Source organism: Phoenix dactylifera, chromosome 16 (assembly GCF_051530095.1).
Source record: "Phoenix dactylifera cultivar Ajwa chromosome 16, Ajwa_hap1_PhDact_Kaust_v1.1, whole genome shotgun sequence".
NCBI lineage: Eukaryota > Viridiplantae > Streptophyta > Magnoliopsida > Arecales > Arecaceae > Phoenix > Phoenix dactylifera.
This window is the reverse complement of record NC_143205.1, coordinates 16127675-16146243: the sequence shown is the minus strand read 5'-3', so window position 1 is coordinate 16146243 and position 18569 is coordinate 16127675. Positions and strand designations below refer to the sequence as shown.

The 18569-nt window shown below is 36.8% G+C and overlaps 2 protein-coding genes across 7 annotated transcripts; one reads left to right on the top strand and one right to left on the bottom strand.

Annotated features, from left to right (window-relative positions):
- The first annotated feature begins 2305 nt into the window (after nucleotides 1–2305).
- On the top strand, nucleotides 2306–11777 carry LOC103706365 (putative ADP-ribosylation factor GTPase-activating protein AGD8). Of its 2 annotated transcripts, none has more exons than XM_008790434.4 (7): nucleotides 2306–2557; nucleotides 2692–2810; nucleotides 7777–8215; nucleotides 8576–8833; nucleotides 10388–10513; nucleotides 10827–10928; nucleotides 11300–11777. In XM_008790434.4, exons 1-7 carry the CDS (start codon nucleotides 2489–2491, stop codon nucleotides 11405–11407), a joined length of 1221 nt encoding a protein of 406 aa, XP_008788656.3. In that variant the 5' UTR covers nucleotides 2306–2488; the 3' UTR covers nucleotides 11408–11777. The 2 variants fall into 2 exon arrangements, with proteins under 2 accessions (XP_008788656.3, XP_026660194.3); XM_026804393.4 differs by lacking the exon at nucleotides 11300–11777 and adding an exon at nucleotides 11097–11264 and having other exon boundaries at nucleotides 2307–2557.
- A 1575-nt stretch (nucleotides 11778–13352) lies between these two features.
- Nucleotides 13353–17277, bottom strand: LOC103706366 (ubiquitin carboxyl-terminal hydrolase 21-like). Of its 5 annotated transcripts, none has more exons than XM_008790435.6 (8): nucleotides 17115–17277; nucleotides 16698–16818; nucleotides 16446–16556; nucleotides 15775–15953; nucleotides 15356–15679; nucleotides 14759–14878; nucleotides 14274–14670; nucleotides 13353–14104 (listed from the first exon to the last, which is right to left on the bottom strand). In XM_008790435.6, the coding sequence occupies exons 1-8, from the start codon at nucleotides 17157–17159 to the stop codon at nucleotides 13755–13757; spliced, it is 1647 nt and encodes a 548-aa protein (XP_008788657.4). In that variant the 5' UTR covers nucleotides 17160–17277; the 3' UTR covers nucleotides 13353–13754. The 5 variants fall into 5 exon arrangements, with proteins under 5 accessions (XP_008788657.4, XP_038970851.3, XP_038970850.3 ...); XM_039114923.3 differs by having other exon boundaries at nucleotides 14335–14670; XM_039114922.3 differs by having other exon boundaries at nucleotides 14759–14872.
- Between the last annotated feature and the right edge of the window lie 1292 nt (nucleotides 17278–18569).

Below are 18569 nucleotides of genomic sequence, written 5' to 3'. Positions count from 1 at the left end.
ATAGAAACCTATACAGGACATGAGAAACCTACTTTTTTTATGAGTTAGAAATCAAGGTAAAATTCTTTTTTTCTAGAAATGCCTTTAATCCTAGTAGCTTATGTCCTTTTTTTTTTTTTATTGTAGTTAGTTTATTAAGAGTAGAAATGATATTTTATACAACTTTTTCTAGAAAAGTAGATACTCAACTAAACATAAATTGCTATGAAAAGTGTGCTTCTTATGCCACTTTCCCATGGTCAATCCAACATGCGAAAACCACTTTCGCAAGTATAATATACCCAAACATCAGCTTCTCAGGAAATACATTCCAATGAGATAAAATTCTTAACAAACAAGTCCTTAGAGTTTCCTCCATACTCCACGGGTCACAGATAAGTTGGGCCCTGTTGAGATCAAAAAATTCTTGTTCAGATAAAACCAGTTGGATGCCCTTTTATAGGAATGTTCATCTGGAATGGAGTTATCAAAGCCTTCTTTAACAGAATCTATAGTTGGACTGAAGCCCAACCTAGTATAGGTACTTGGAGGCCCAACATGATCCAAACTATAAGTTTAATTGCTCTGGGATCAGATTAACCAACTTTCTTATTGCCACCCTAATAAAGAGATTTGTGCCATGCTTAGTTCCATAGTTTTTATAGGGTTGAGCAACTCAATTTGCATCAGTAACCAATTTTGGTACCGGGCAACAAGTAAATGCCATTTAGACTGCTACCATGCATTGATGATTAGTATACAAAGGCTTTTGTCGAAGACCTGGAAAGTATCCAACCATCCAGATCTAAGAACTCAGTTGAGAACATCTACCTATAAGAAGTTCAGCAGTATAATGCAATAATATAGGAGAATAAGTGTGAGAGTTACATAAAGTGGTACTATATGTGCAAATATTACGATTAAAGTGCTATCAGATCCATATGTAGGAAATTTTCACTATCCAGAGGATGATAGAATGACTCATTTGATTTTGCTAAAGAGCACAAATGGATCTTACGCTTGTAAATGCCGCTATTAGTAGACTTGATACTAGGATTTTGCTGGATTCCTTACCCAACTCCAGTTACATTCAAGACTTAACCTTGATAGATGCTGCTGCTTAGCAATTACAAGCTAGCATTTTGAAGCTGGATATACGTGCTGGAAAAGTAGAAGCTATAATCTAATGATAGCATAAATATATTTAATCGGACATCTAGAAATAATTAGCAAACTTTGTGGAACTACCATATAAAATGTTCTTTTGCTGTCTCTAGTGTGAAGAAATTCTGCTGCACTTATTCAAACAAGCTACTCCAGACTCTCTTCTATACAAGTGCGAAATTGGCTAACCTTGACTGTTGACCCTTGCACGAATCCTTCGCATGTCAAGACAGCAATATCCATTCATATAGTTTATGTTATCATGAGAAAGTCCCCTTGGAACTATAACTTTTCTGCGTCGAGCGAGCAATCATGAACCTCATGCCCTCCCAAATCTTTTACAAAACAAACTCAAAACATCTTTTGGATGTTTGATATACTCTAGCTAAATCCGAGAAGTCCACAAAGAGAGAGAGAGAGAGAGAGAGAGAGAGAGAGAGGGAGAGAGATTTAGCATTCAACAAGTTATTAGTCCTTTCTCGCCTACAAACACGTGTCTAAATCATTTGGACATTTGACATGCGCTTGCATAAAATCTTATATAATTAGAAAGAAGTTCCATAGAATTAAAAAGAAGAGAGGGAAAGAGAAAGTTAGAGTATCCAACAAAATAGCCCATCCTTGCTTACATCATATAGTGTCGAGAATCTCTAAATTATTTGAATATTTGACATACTCTCATACTAAATCCTACGTATTCGAAGAAAAAGTTCTATAAAACCAAACAAACAAACAGAAAAGAGAAAGAAGAACTAGAATATCCAACAGACAGCTGTTTCTCACTTGCATAACACGTGTCTAAGATTCCTTGTACATGGCACAAGCACTCAATACCTTGCATCTCTCATCCATCTCGTATAAATTCTCTTTTTCTAATAGATATATCATATTCTTTTATTAAAAACATACACTATACTCTTTTAAACGAAAACAACTAAAAATACATGCACCAAACTCATTCTCCAATAAATGACTTAGGGCCGAAAAAAGTAAAGAAATAAAAAAAAATATATCTATATTTCTTGAATATATCTATGAAATCAAGCTCAAATTTATGCATTTTCCACACTCCATAATTATTGGTCACTTGTTATATACTAACTTCTCTGCACTGCTTGACATATAAAATTAAAACACGTGTGCACCATACGTGCCCCAACAACAGCCGGGGGCATTAGCTCGCGGCTTCTTCCCTCGTTGTCACGTGCATGGCACGCCCTCAATTTTGCAACCCTTCGGTCGGTATTCAACCGCAAACCTCTCTCTCGCTCCCCGATCTCAAATTGTGGGAAAGTTTCCCGGCACGAAAACGACCTTCCCCGTTCTCTCTCTCTCGGCCTTGGCCATGGCTTCCGAAACCCTAACCGACAAGAACGCGGTATTCCGGAAGCTCAGATCCAAGCCCGAGAACAAGGTATTCCTCTCTTCTCCTTCTTCGTCGTCTTCTTCTCGTTTGGAGCTTCTCTGTCTTTCCATCTCCGGGAACCGGGATCTTGCCGGATCTCGAGATCCGATAGGTTTTGATGGTGGAGGCTTTCTCCGTCTCAGATGTGCTTCGATTGCAACGCGAAGAACCCGACGTGGGCGTCGGTCACGTACGGCATCTTCCTCTGCATGGACTGCTCCGCCGTCCACCGCAGCCTCGGCGTCCACATCAGCTTCGTGAGGTGCCCCCCCGATCCTCCCTCTTTCTTTTTTTCTTCTTTAATTGGGGAAAAACGACCAATATGGGGGTTCTTTAGGATTGTTTTTAGATGTTTTTTGGTCCGATTTTGATGTTTACATTCTTAGGTTTTTGTAGTTGTAAAGTTAGAGTTCTTGTAATCATATCCATGATATCATGTTATGCATGTAATTATTGTCTGGAATCCGCTAATAAATTTGACAGAAAATCGAAGCCTCTATGGTCGACTCTGTGGTTTCTGACCTATGTCATATACACACACATATACATATTATGTATATACACACATATATACATATTATATATATATATATATATAAAATATGTATATATACCTAAAGCCACTTTTTGATTGGCATGAGATGTGGCAATTTGCTTGTGGTATAAACTAGCACAAAAGTATGCTGCTAATATGTTGTGAACGAACATATGGTAGTATGGAAAGATATTCACAATAAAAAAAATGAAGGTGTTAATGGTACTTAAATAGTAATAGCAGTCACACTTGATAAGAATGCAGATATTTAATGTGCTAGGGTATTTCAACAACTCTTTTCAGTTTTTAAGTACTTGACTACTGTAGTTTAAAAGCTTGATTATTTTTCTTTTTGTTGGAGTGGCATGGTACTGTTTTCAACGTCAAACAGGAACTAATCAGTGACAAGTAATTGACTTTATAGTGCGTTAGCATGTTTCCTTTGGCTCTTTATTTCCATGATCTTCCTGTTTCCAGTAGTTCATGTCACAGGTTTATGATATAAGACCTTGTTTAGTTGGGAAAGTACATCTTGGGATAGCTGTTCCTTTTCCCAACTATAATATTTATTCTTGAAACTATTCTGAGTTCTATTGGATTAAGATGGATTAAATCTAAATTGAAAAGTGAGGTACAATAAATTTTGTTTATCTCTCAGGAGTAACTGATTCCACCACACAATGGAATAGGTTATCTTAATTTTCATGGACCAACTATAGTGTTCATTCTTGAAACTAGTCTTAGTTCTGTTTGGTTGTGTTAAGATGGATTAAGTCTAAATTGGAAAAGGAGGTACAACAAATTCCCTTTGTCTCTTAGGAATTACTGATTCTACCGGACCAGTGTGTAGAGCCCCTTTGACCATTGTAATCAAACTTGGAATAAATTGGGACTCGCAAATGATGCTTGCTTGGATATGAGCTATCCACCCTTATTCTGCAACAGAATGCAGCTAAAGTGAAAGAGAAGGAAGAGGGGGGGGGCAGTATAAGTTAGAAGAAACCATTATTATGAGGAGCCTTAGCTATGATTTTTGATGTTTGGCTTGACTTGAAAAATGATACCATATTTAAATGGTTATTTCTTTTCCACAATGTGGATTTCTAAACTGTTAATTCATTTGTCCACCGAAATATATAATGTTGAATATATAGTCACACTTATTTAAGTCACGTAGAGAGAGTGCTATGTGATAAATATTGACTAGTTTGAAGTTATAAAGATTAAATGTCAAGATGAAGGTTACAAAATCAAGGTCTAAATTTTTGGATGCGGTCTACCATATTCAAACTGTCTACAAATTGAGAAACATTAATTTCGAAGGCCCCTTGTTAATGCATATAGAGTCATCCCAAATAGAAAATTCATATAGCTTTTGATATGATCTAATTAGTGAAGAGGATCCAAAGTAGTTGAAGTTCAATTTCTATGTTTTTTTAAGATGTTTATATTAAAATAAGTGGTATGAATTTTCAATTTATATAGCCTGTGTTGCATTATATGGAATTAGTTCTATTTGTATCTTCAATTTTGGGACTCTTGATGCATAGTCAAAGGATATCCAAAAGATATGTTTTTAGGTTTTTAGTAGTTCAAATTTGAAAGGTTTCAGATCTTTATTTTGAAATCCTCTTTTTCAAATTTGACCTCAAATCTGGCCCACATTATGGTAGCATGACTCATATTTATGGTATAAATACATGTATAGATATATCATGTGTTAATATATTCTTATAGTATATTGTTGGTTATTCAAATATATACTCGAGTGTTTAGATTGTCATGCATTCTTGTTGGTTGACATACTACAATTGCCATGAAGAAAGGCCTTTGGTAATGAGGATTGCAAAGAATATTTTTGATATGCTCATTTTATGAATTGATGCCCAACCTTTGCAAAATTATATGATATCTTTTCTCTACTTTTAAAGTTGAATAGGGAAAAAGGATGTTTACCAAAGCTCATTGAGAGAGGGAATATAGAAAACCTAAGGAATTGAAAATAAGAGGTAGAAGCACACATATGCATACGGATTTTGAAAACTTTAGGGGTGCAATTAAGCTAAGCCAAGTTGAGTAGCTAGAGGGTCGAGCTTGACTCGATTCAAAATACTTGGGCTTGAAACTCGACTCAATCAAGAAAAAAAAAGAGCAATACTTGAAATTGACTCGACTCGAATATCAACCAAACTATACTCGAGCTCGAGTTCAAGCTCGAATTTGAGTCTTGGTCATAATTAAAAAATATAATTAAAATAAAATATAACATAATACTATATGTCAAAATATTAAATAAATAATATCTATTATATATAATATAATATTATAAAAAATATATACTCGATTAGGCTCGCGAGCCTTCGAGCCAAGTATTTTGCTACTCGAGCTCAACTTGAAAAAACTGCTCGAGCTCGGCTTTAGCTCGGAAATAGTTGAGTCAAGTCAAGCTTGGATTCGAGCGGAGCTCAAGTAGCTCGCATGCTACTTGGCTTATTTGCACCCCTACTCAACCCCAGCTCATTTGAAAGCATATGTTGTGCATATTGAAGCTTTATTAGTATATTTAGGCATTAATGAATTTTGAGATTTTGCAAGTGTTCTATAAACATAGGGCACCTTTTAGAGTTGCCAATTGGTAGGTTTCTTGGAGCTTTAGGTCTCTTGGGGTAATATTTTGGGCATAACAAGCTATAAACTTATATGTGCATTTTGGGCATAATTAAGCCAAAACTCTATCAACATATCTCTAAATACAAGAGAAAGTTTTCAAATAGCAGAAGTATTAGTGCTTTTATATTGTTGATAGGATTTACATTCATTTAGGAATATTTTGGGGTTTGGAAGAATGAGCATTAATGATTTAGATGTATGAGAGTTCTATTATGGAGGTGAATTGCCATTCGATGCACCAAATGTTTGCTTATCATGCTTGTATATCTCTTTGTTCTTATGCTCTACTCAACCTTTTGTAAGATTTTTCTTTTTTCCACTAGCCAATTACAATCCTAAATATCAACATATATACTCAGCCACACCTCTATAACATGTTTCTGTACATTTAAATGTCAAAGTTTCTATCAAATAATTAATATTGTTTGCCCTTTCACAATTATCGGTTCATCCTTATTAGTGTCTTTATGGATGGAATTCACATGGCAATAGACAACCCTGAAACATGCCAAGGTTATGAAAATCCTGTTTGAACAATATTTCTAGCTCTGCCAATGTTGCAGTGTTTGTTGCCAGATGGCAACACATGCATCCAGTTAGGTCCTTAGGCATTTATTATTAAGAAGCACATAGTAAGCAAGCAAGGATAGCCAAGTTGTCTCAAGCTACCTCTTTTGGGGCATACCATACCAAACCGAATTAAGGTGGAATTGGGAAGGTGTGGCCTTTTGAAATGGGGCATAGTGAACTGGTTCACAATGGGTTGAATTGACTAGTTCTGCCCTATTTTGGGCGGTACTGACCTGACCTTTTTGGGCCAAAACAACTCCTCTTATAAAACCCTATCTCATCCCTCGTCCCAATCCCAACCCATCAATCCCAATACCCCACCCATCATTTTCTCTCACTTCTCTCTCTATCCAATGTTGATGTCACCGCCCCCATTGGGTGTCCTCAATCGCCTTAGTGTTGTCGCCTCCAGCTTCACTGCCAACATCTGCCATTCACTGCTGTTAGGGCTAGGATCTTGACACCATTGATCTCCACCTACTCCACCATGTCCACCACCATGCCAGGAACCATGTGCCTCCCTCCCTCTCTGCCCCCTCTCTTCCCCTCTCATTGGAGTAGTACCGATACTAGAACAACATGGTCTTCCATACCCTATGTTAGTGTGACATAGTGCCGCATCGTATTGACCCAATACCATGACCATGCTGGTCATGGTATTGGTACAACTAAGATTGTTACAGTATCTCTAATTGCCTAACATTTGAGCAAATAAAGTATTCTCAGCTTGATAGAAGTTTTCTATAGCTTATGGTGGTTTTTTGGTTTTCCTTTTCATGAAGGTGCACATGTCACCCTCTGGTTTGTGTTTAGTTATACTAAGTTGAATCAGGTAAATTCCAGACCAACTGTTTCAGATTGTAATATCTTTCACTATTTCTTCTATTGTATTCAAGGTATTCTTTTGCTCCGGAATAGAACTTTGAAAGAAAGCTTTGATTATTTTTTTTTCTATTTCCCTGGAGATAATGTTGTCAGGGTTTTCTTAAATGCCATAAACTCCAAGCAGCAGTTGCAAGCACTGGGATCTTAGTCCTCATGTTTCTAGTCTCATTGAATAACACAAAACATTTACAAAAATCTGATATCAGGTTATCCAAGTGTCCACTTTATTTAACTCTGTCCAAAATCACTGTATGGCATTTTCAGATCATTTTCCTAAACGACAAAACTGCTCTTTCAATAGAAAAAAGGCAGCCTTCATAACACAGTCAGCAGCAATAGGATTTTTGAGATTAGACCCCACTTTCCATTTTCCCGAAAAGAAAAGTTCCTCTAACTCCTGTTTTCTTGTATCCTGGCACGCGTGCACTTGTTTTAAATTTCTAGTTTATTGTTGTCAATGCTTATATATATGTTTTCTGTTTTTGAACAAATTAGCAGCTTGAAAATTTGTGGAAATTGTTGGATGATCTGCATATTGCTATTCTAAGTTTCTATTTAATGCCTTCAGATCTACAAATCTGGACTCGTGGAGCCCAGAGCAGCTGAAGATGATGACTTTTGGGGGCAACAATCGTGCCCACACTTTCTTTAAGCAGCATGGATGGACATATGATGGCAAAATTGAGGCAAAATACACATCAAGGGCTGCTGAGTTGTACAGGCAGATACTTTCCAAAGAAGTTGCTAAAAGTTTTGCAGAAGATTCTAGCAATCCTTCATCACCTGTTGCATCTCAGTCGCCACATGCATTCAATGGTCTTCACGATTTGAAGCCTATAGATACAATTAAGGATAATTTATTTGAAAAGCAGGAAATTGTTGAGACAACCCGTTCACCAAAAGCTCCGATTCAATCACCAGTTATCAGTTCTGTTAAAAAGCCCATTGGTGCAAGGAAGATAGGAAGTAAGACTGGGGGCCTTGGTGCCCGGAAGCTTACCACAAAGGTGGATCTATTCTCCTGATTCAAACTGATAATGTTACAATTCAATACTAAATAAAAGAACATCAGCTGTCAATAGAAATTAATACATCTAAGTTGTTTTTAAATGTCAAGAATGGTTAATATTCTGAAGTCTCATTTTCATGGTTTGATCTGGTCTTGCCAAGAGGACGTTGAAAATGTACCTGGAAGCTGGCAACCCACTTAATTCTATCACTTGCTTGGATCACATACTCAGATCATTTGGCTGCAAGTCTTTCACAAGTCCATTTCAACGTTCTCCTAAGAATAATGGTTTTAACTTGTCACTTTAGAAATGATGAAGAAGTATCCTATTTACTTTGAAGAAGTTTCATCATTGCAGCCAAATGAAAGTCTTTATGATCAGAAGCCTGAAGAACCAGCACCAGATGTAACTTCCACGGCTAGTTCCACAGCAACATTTGGCTCATCTTTTCCTTCTCGTTTTGAATACATGGAGAGCATACCTGCTGCTGAAAATATTCCGAAGGGTGCTCAAGTGATTGGCCATGTTGGCCCTCCAAAATCTTCAAGCTTCTTTGCAGAGTTTGGAATGGACAGTGGATTTTCTAAGAAACCAGTTTCCACTACAAAAGTTCAGGTAAGAGTAAAGCCTTTTGCCCTCTTATATATGGTTATCTTTTAGAGGAAATGCTCAATAAAATTGGCAAGTTAGGTGTGACATTTATGGACAGAGTTCTATTATTCTGGCCCAGTTATAAACTAGTACATTTGAAGTACCACAGATGAGGAAGTGGTTTGATTAAACCTTTGGAGAACAATTGGAATGACCGGTCCATATTTTACTTATGTTGCTTAAAATTTATTGTCGTCCATTTTAAATCACTTCTATTTCATCATTAGTATTCCTATCAATCCTGGTTTAGATCTGGCTTGTCTTTACTAATAAGATTTAGATTTCTTTATTGCAAACTATTGCTATTGAAACAGTGTTAATCAATTATTAGTAATGAATGTGACTGATTCAAAAGGAAAGGGTATTTGATGGTTGGTTATATTGACATTTACTGGTGAAAATGTTTGGCTTATAGCGCTTGGCTTGGAAGAGATGCGACTACTATTACATTGGCAGTCGGAGAAGATGAAGTTAGATTCTCGATTCCTTGAAACTTATAGGTGCAAGTTTCCTGTGGGTTTATCAAATGCTTTAGTTTTGGAGCAATGGTTCATTAGAACATAACCAATTGAATTTGGCCATTTTGTGTTACTTATGATGTATATGCATATAACATGCATCCAATAGCAAGGCAATTTTCCATGTCAAATGGCCATATCAGTTAATATATGGGTATAGTAGACAGCATGTATCCAGATACATAATTCAGCAATATATACAACAATATTTCTATATGTTTCACATGATCTGTAAATGTGACCTCAATTAGTTAATATTGACTGCAAGAATATTTTGTGTTTGGTCTGTCAAGGATCATAAACTTCTGAGAAACATTACCCAAATTAGATGACTCGCTTTACTATTGAAGAACCATACTGGATTCAATTTCTGAGTCAAGGATCTAAGTGCCTGTGGATTGGGTCATTCCAGGCAGTGATTGGCACGCACTTGCCATGCTGAATTGTGGTGTGCTATGCTGATACACCCGTGACCTACCTACACTGTCTCGGTGCCAAGCAGTACTGACCTCATGCCCCATGCTGCTACTGGCTCGGCGTGGATTGGCACATGAAACCCTGTTCTAGATGACTGAATCCGACGCTTGAATTGCAGCATTACTTGAATAATCATAACCATGAAGCCTTGTCCCAACTACATGAACCAGCTTTGTGTAGTATTATGTAAACAACTAGTTCATCTTTTTGGTATGTTGTGAAATACTTTATTTAGCTTACCTATGTAAAGGATCTTTCTTGGCAAGACAGTCTCATATGAAACTTTATATTTTTCTCTGGATGAGTAATTTGTTTTAATCATGGCTGGGAATTTTTCTTGCTATCATGTCTTAACAGAAGTTATAGAAACATGCATGGTTTATGTTACATATATTTCTCAACCATTAATTTATAGATCTACAGGCCACCTATGGGTTCATTTTGGACCCATGGTTGTTTTTTTAAGCCATGCCATCTAGTCCTTGTATTTTATTTTTAATTTTTTTCTCTGTTTAATTCTTAGGTAGAGGAAAGTAATGAAGTGAGACAGAAGTTTTCGAATGCAAAATCCATCTCATCAGCCCAATTTTTTGGTGATCAGAACCAAGCAAGTGATAAGGAGGCTCAAATCTTCTTGCAGAGGTTTACTGTACGTGCTCCTTGTATCTGAATAATTTTGGAGAAAAAAATCGCTTCATATGCTGTTATTCAGATAATTATCTTCCTATTTCCATGATATGTGATGATTTTTCTGTTATTGCTTTTATATCTCTCTGAAACTCCGCATGTTTGTGACATCATTATGTTCTCTTCTAGGTAGAAAGGCATAATGACCCATAATTTTATGTCTACGTTTCTTCACGTTATAGTTCTGAAATATTGAAAATTTGAACTTTCTGATTAGTTGATAAAGTTTAATTACCTTCAACAGGTTGCTGATTTTCTAAAGTTGTCTCTTGTAGGGTTCAACATCCATATCAAGTGCTGATCTTTTTGGTCAGCATACTGATGACACTGATCTTGGTCTTACTGCTGCTGACCTTATTAACCGAGTCTCTTTCCAGGTGATTGTTAAAAACTTGCTTTTTTGACATATCTGATTGTTCAGATCATTAAATATTCCCCTTCTTGAAGGCAAAGAAACATGTATACGAAGAGGTTCGCAAATGATCATCATTAATTAAATTAACATAACAAGTTTTATTGAAGCATCTTTTGTTGTCATTTATGAGAACTTCCAAGCCCAACATCCGAGAATAGAATATAGAGGATGACACTATGATATTTTAAAATTTCCAGCAGTGGACTCACGTTCCGATTTGCCGGTATTTTATGCCATGGAAATTTAATTTGCAAATTAGAATCTAGAAGTAGTGCCAAGACTTCTGCAGCTTTTTGCTGCACTATTGATTCAGTGCTTTCCTTTTGTTTTCAGGCATCACAGGATATTTCCTCCCTTAAGAACATTGCTGGGGAAACTGGAAAGAAGCTGACTTCTATAGCGTCCAGTCTTCTCAATGATATTCAAGACAGAATCCTGTAATCTTCCAGGACAGCTGCTTGTTTGGCTTGGGATTGTTCTCAACATAGTGGCTGCTTGCCTACTGTTTAATCTCATCTTATAATATTCTTTCATAGAAATCAAGCTTCTCAGGTTGCTGCGCATGGGCCACATGTATTATAGAGGGAGATCTTTACATTCTGAGATTGTATATTTTGGCAACAAATATATCTAAAGCGAGCCTGTCGTTTTTTTTTTCCTTTTTTGTTTTCATTTGAACCCTCAGTAAGGCATCCTATGTTTGAGCTCTATCATGTAAGGAGGTTCAGACGGTCCACAGTTCATGCTGTACTGCAGAAAAATCCTGCTGTTAAATAAACATGGACAATTGAAAATTTCCATTTCAGTCCTAGCCATGAAGTTTTTATTTGAGCATCAGTGACAGATTTTAAGAGTCTTCTGGGTTATGTAAGTGAAGCTTGGTTTTGTTCCATGGAATTGTGCTTCTTTGAAAGCTTCGTAAAAGAAAGCTCAGTTTCTTTGTGGTTCTTGGCTACTGATTTTTGATTGAGTTACATTAGGTAGAGATTGCAATTATTCATTGTGCACCACTGTGAAAGTAGTAAAACTCCAGTTGCCTGAGTACATTGGTTCAACACGTATGCCTGGATGTATACGATGGTTCAAATGCATCATAAGCTCATAACTTGGATATTCTTATGCCATTGGCCAGAGATCCGCTAGTACCAAGGAATGCTGATATGATGAACCATGCATTGTTTGATGAAAAGAATGGTGGATTCTGTTCAGCTTAAAGGAATATTTGTAGGGATAATCTTAACAGAATGTGCAATTTTATTTACTTTCTTGTTTGGTGGGCATCATTGTAAATAATTATGGTCTTGTTAGTGAAATCTGACTAGTTCCGTTTCTGTAACCAATAATTTTAGCACAATATGTGATCAATTTATTTATTCACTGTGACTCAAATGGATTTAACTTGTATGTGAAATAGTTTCACTGCCAAGGAGGATGTGAACATTTGTCCTAGAATAAGCTTTTTGTGTTGAACCAGATGCCAAGGGAAAAGAAACCGAAGCATTAAGTTGAGTAAAAGAAATTTTCCTTTACATGATAAGCTTAAGAGCGGAGGAGGAAATAAGTTAAAAATAGATCACCCCCTTAATTGATTTCTTCCTATGTTGGCTAACCAGTCAGCTAAATTCTCATGGAGACAAGTTGCAAAACAGAAGTAATGTTCTCATTCATATTAAGTACTTGGTCTACTAAAAGGGCAAAACACATAAGAGTGGACACCGCGTACTGAATTATTCAGAACTCTGCTCCAAACCTCAAAATTACATGGATACATGATTTCTTGTTTTCATTCATATTGAGCACTTGGTCCGCTAAAAGAGCAAAAAACACATCAGAGCAGACATTGAGTACTGAATTATTCAGCCTGCTCAACCTCAAGCTACATGGATCTGCGGCTGTCGACCTATTTTATCTTAATTGATATTTTAAATGTTTGACTCGATATGTTCTGCTTGTTTAATCAATATGACTGTTCTTACTCCATTTCTATAAGAAGGCTGGAAACTTCTATTGGATGCCATGAGAGTTCTCATTGTATATTATCTGCAAGCTGTAGTGGGAGTGGGCCGTACTGCAGAGAGCTATCCAGTAGAACATGATGCTTTCTTATGATTGAAGCCTTGAAAGGGACAAGGTTGGATAAGAGTATAAGACTGAAACCCAACCTTCTCAAGGCTGCCCAAAAGCAGACCGCCAAATACTAGCACAACCCCTGAACAGACTAAATCATCCAAGGATGGAAAGAATATTATCATGAAGTTTCTTGAGCTGATCGCCTATTATCTTCTCCACCATTGCATGATTCCTCACGGCAACCGGACGGAACAGTTTAGTGCAGTACTCAGCCCTATATAAACAGATGATAAATAGTTCCAATAGTCGCAGCAGAGAAGGGAATAAAAAAGTAAATTACACACTTGTTGAGATCCATTCAGATCATAAACAATCTTAGAAGAGGGGGAAGACAAAGTTTAACTATAAGCTGTAGTTTTTCGTTCGTTTGGTGAATATGATACAGAAAAGAATTCCAAGTGATAACTAAAAATATTGTCTGTAAAGAAAGGGAACTCAAATCATAGATTGTTTGGAACTAGTTAATTCACATAAGAACTCTAGTCAGGGGGAATTTGAGTGCATTGATTAGGAGATGGAATGGAACTGTAAAGATTTAGGAGAACAACTTAATGCCATTTATGCAGGCCTTGATAAAGTTAACTAGGAAAATCATGGCTACTAGGTTAGTTGTCTATGGAGTCTGATCAGTCTCACTGGGATCAAGATGGGAGTTTATTTATGAGTTGTCTTTAAAGAAGTCATGCTGATGGAGCAAGGACTGAGGCTCTGGCTGCATGTTGACTTCTGGTGTCCCTGGGCTTGGAGAAGGGATGTTATCAAGATCTGAGAGTGCTCTGCGCTGCCTCTTCATGGGAAGTGGGTTCCTCAAAATGAGAGGTCGTGGTATATGTGACCAGTGTGGTGGTGTTAGACAGGATCGAAAGCTTGACCTCTGCAAGCTAGGAATGCTTCCGAGCATCTCATTTCCTGCTCTATCCTTTGTGGCTTCCTTGGCTGTTGACTCAACATCCATTGAGCTCCCGTGGCTTTCTTGGTGATCCTCTTGATCATCTTCTGTCAATGATGCTGCAATAGCAATGAGAATAGAGTATAAGATTAGATATAACAAGCTCATGATTTATGCAATTGTGACACTTCTATACTAACAATTCTAGAACAAATAAAGAAGGACACACTAAAGAACTTCGAATTTTCTAAGTGAAATCTGGATTAAAACAGATTAAAAGAACCGAACTGGAAGTCTCATCATTGAAGACACCAACACAAAAGATGCATTCCTCAGAGCCAAATCTTACAGCGGATTGTTTCATTACTTCATCTAATGGAGGCTTCTTTTCAGCCCCATAACTGATGCCACCCTGGTTGCAAGGTCTAAGGGGAGCTGATGAACTGCTATCACCTTCTACCTCATATATAACAGATTCAGGAGTATCATCTGTGCCTGGACTCTGATCCTCTCTTGTCTCTGGTGAATCCATGGAGCTGCTTCTTCTGCTAGACTCCCCAAAACCAAAGTTTTTATCTCTCCAATCCCTTATGAAACTTGAGATCCAGGGTGATGACCCCTGCTTTATGTAGAAGAGCATGTATGCCGGCATATTAAGGACTTGCATTGCAGAGCATCTGGCCACCTGCAATAAACAAAGTTCAAGCAAAAGAATCAGAGAGTTGTTGATCTATGAATTTGACTTGTAATAAAGATTATGAAGGATATCTCACATCAGCGTCATCCATTAGGTGCCATGAAGACTGAGATGAACGGATAAAGCTGAAGTAATGACCTCTATCCATATTTCCATGGTGCACCACAACAGCATATAGATCATAATTTAACTGCTCCTTAATTCATCAAAGTATATGCACATTAGAAGATCAGGAATAATTTGTGATACAACCTAAATTATAGCCATGAATTTGGTGTTTCTCAGCACAAATTGGCCGGGAAAAGATCTGAACGATGTTCCATCAAACTAAATAAGAAAATATGCATAATTGGTAAAATGCAGAAATTTACCAAAAGTTCAGAATGAACTTGGATAATTGGGATTAGAAAAATTAGCAAAAACAATTATTTACTCGCCAAGAAACGTGCATGGAAAGCACAAAAAAAAAGTAAATAAAAGTCATGCACAATTAGCAAATAACTCATCACATTAGTGAATTACTGAACAATTCTCAACTAATTCGTTTATGCAAGAATAATCAGGAATCTTCGGCCAAGGAAAAAACATAAGGGCCAAGGATATTGCAAGAATGCAAGGGGCACCATCCATTACTACGACCTGGAATTGATTATAAACCACAAGGAGCACTTACTTCATCTTGTGGGGAGCTAAGGAAGGGCTGCAAGTCCAGATCCAATGGAAACTCCACCAAATTATTAATCTTGCAAACACCAGCACCATCCATTTTGAACCTCTTTAGGTGGAATAAAGCAACTTGTGGTGCTTGGTCCAATTTTAGCTGTTTTTCCTTCGGTACTTTGGCATGGCAGCCATCACATTCTGAAGGCTCGAGCATCTCAACCTTAGTATATGATTCCAGTGCCTCTGTGAGGCTAGCCATACCATCAATCCCCAAGCTGAGGTCCAGCAGGGACTCGAACGTGTCTGATACGTGACCGCAATCAGAGCATCGCAGCTGAGATCAAGAATAATTAGAATTTAAGCATGGAGAAGGAAAGGGTAGGTTTGCATGGCTAATCAAATAGAGAAAGCTTTTGTTCCAAAAGATACCCGGCTTATTGCACGGCCTCCAAAGACCTGTTTGATAAGGCTGTCAGTATCATCTCCCACAGACAGCAACTGGTTTCCAGAGACAAGGCCGATGCAGCAGTCGTGCACCCTGATCAGCAAGCATTGGAGGAACTCATGGGCATCCTCCTGGCTGCCTAGTTCAAACTCGGATAATATTTCTGATAAGATCTAGTTAAGGAACCTAGTTTCTAAATTGGATCACTTATTTCCTCATGATAAAAAAAATGGAAACTTCTGTTACTTAGAATAGAGACATCTGTGATGCAGATGAAGAAACTTCTCTACTTGGTTTAAAAATGCCACATCAAAAGACCCAAATCAAATAGTAATTATCAGACTGTATAATGATACCGCATTCTAAAATAATATGTAACCATACGTTAAGAGATGTAAAGAGGTATTATCTAGCTTATAACCGCATCTAAATCTATACGACATCGACATCTAACATGTGGCACATTAGTTTAAATTGTTAGGAGTATATCACATACTCTTCCTTAAAAAAGGATCTTCAAATTCTCAAACTTGCATTTGTAGGCAAATATGATATGTATATAAACATGTCAAAATCATATCTCATACAATTACCTAATCATGCAGCTGAAAAAAAAAAAGAGAAATCGAGAAAAAAGTTGTGAAATCGAGGATACTGCTCAAATTACTGGCAAAGTGTTTCGGCGTGAAAACATATCCTGAGAGGTACAAGCAGTTGTCAATGTGATGTCTCAAGGCACAGAGAGCACAGAACTCCCCAGGACCGGCTGCAAGATTCCATGAGGAAAAAACTGGAATCAGAAATGCCCGAAAACAACCCCAAGAACAACAAAAAAAACCCCACGAATTCAAACAAAAGAACCTCAGAAAAAAAAGGGGGGAAGGGAGAGTGAGGAGAGAAGTTCTACCAGAACAAGTAGAATAGTGATCAGATGCCCGAAGTTTCTCCACGAGAGGAACCGTGTGGGTGAGGCACTGAAGAACCGCGTTAAGGAAGCAAGTATTCCAAATATTATTGAGCCCTGCTCCCTGCCCACCAAAGAAGGCATCCGTAAGACCCCAAAAACCCAAAAAAAAGATATCATTGGCAACAATTCAGCAGAAAAAAGAGCAAAAGTGCGGGAAAACGGGGGAACTTCCGACTAGGTGGAACCAATACTCGGTCCGACCCCTCGAAAGCCATGATCTTTCCTTCATCCCCATTCCGAAACCCTAAAGAAAGCAAAATCCTAGAACGTAAAATCGAGAAAAATCGGAAAATTGGTAGCGAGGGAACGCAAGACAACGCCGCAAAAACACGGAAAAAGATTGAACAAGATGCTCACAAATAGGGGCCGGGAATCCTCAGGTGGCAGCGACCCAGCTTCCATGTCGAGGGAGAGCAGTAGAAATCGATCATTGGATGGGTTTTAGCACTCCATTTGGAAGGGAGGAGGTCCGCGGTTTTTGAAGTAGTTGCAGAGTGAGAGAGTTCTAATAGGGCGCGATATTTAGAGTTGGTCGAAGTGGTCCTTCTAATTTATAATTAGAGTTTGTAACTATCTCAAAGTCTTCATACTTATCCAAAAAGAAAATTACGGTGCAAAGGCTTTGGATGTGGCTTCATATTTGAATTTAAAAAATAAAAAAAATGTCATTGTTTGTTCTTTTTATTGTTTAGAAAATAAATTATGAGTTCATGTTAATATATTTGATGAACATGCAAAGTAATAAAAATCAAAATAGATGGGGACGATAGCCAAAAAAAAAAAAAAAAAAAAACATGCGGAGTAGTAAAAATAGAAAGATAACGCTGTGGTCAAAAACTTTAGTAAGAAAAATTAACATTATGGGATATGGCATGAGCCACCTTGACAAAAAATAGCATTTTTATCGTATCAAAAAAGGAAAGAATAGTACTAAGTAGTAGAAATTAGACTTTGAAAAGATAACTGGAAACAAATTAAATCCAAGTATGCACAAATATCATGCATCTTTACATTTTATATATAAAAAAAAGTAATTTGGGATAAAAGCATATCTTAGTATATAACAATTATAAAATATTTTTGATCATCTATTCTTTACATCTATGTAGACCAAACACTCTAATAATCTTTCTTAATTCGTTAATACCTCTTGAAATGGATTGGTTTCGAATCATGTCCTCCTGTAATCTATAAAAAATTACATATCAAAGCTTTTAAAATAACATTCATATGAAAAAACACTAAATTCATAATTTGGAGGAAAAAAGTTTTAAAATTGCTCCAAACAATTGATTTTAATGTAGAAAATAAATAGCAATTATATATACTATTAATACTCTCTCTCTCTATACGTATATGAGAAATGCCGCTTGATGTCACTGTTAATACTTCATATTGTAATTAGGCAACTGTGCTATTTTTTAAGATAGATTGTAGGCACATCATTCTCCAATTTTAGGAGACATTTGAATTATCATGAACTAGATCATTATTTATGTGACTGTAGGCCAAACAAAATAAAATAATCATGCTAGCTATAAGACATATTTCCTTCTTTTTCTTAAGAAACATCATCTCAGAGAGAACTGAGGATCCAAAAGAGTACCGCCCATGCCCACAAAAAAGACATTGATTTTGGAGATTAAAAATAAATAGTAATAAATCAAAAAATAAGGATATTTATTTTATAAAGAGGATAGATTTGAGGAATTTTAGATGTAGATGGTTCCATTTGTATTTAAATACCCATACTACTTGTTTAAGATGGATTTCATGTACCTTATTCTCAAATACAATAAACACATTGTTAAT

What these genes read in the sequence shown, in the direction of transcription:
- LOC103706365 (XM_008790434.4), top strand. Translation starts at nt 2,489, where the DNA reads ATGGCTTCCGAAACCCTAACCGACAAGAACGCGGTATTCCGGAAGCTC. An exon ending in GTCCACATCAGCTTCGTGAG is followed by an intron (nt 2,811 to 7,776) that starts GTGCCCCCCCGA and finishes TAATGCCTTCAG; the next exon opens with ATCTACAAATCTGGACTCGT. An exon ending in CCCGGAAGCTTACCACAAAG is followed by an intron (nt 8,216 to 8,575) that starts GTGGATCTATTC and finishes TCATCATTGCAG; the next exon opens with CCAAATGAAAGTCTTTATGA.
- LOC103706366 (XM_008790435.6), bottom strand. Translation starts at nt 17,159, where the DNA reads ATGGAAGCTGGGTCGCTGCCACCTGAGGATTCCCGGCCCCTATTT. An exon ending in CTTTGCCAGTAATTTGAGCA is followed by an intron (nt 15,954 to 16,445) that starts GTATCCTCGATT and finishes AGATCTTATCAG; the next exon opens with AAATATTATCCGAGTTTGAA. An exon ending in ACCTAATGGATGACGCTGAT is followed by an intron (nt 14,671 to 14,758) that starts GTGAGATATCCT and finishes TGTTTATTGCAG; the next exon opens with GTGGCCAGATGCTCTGCAAT.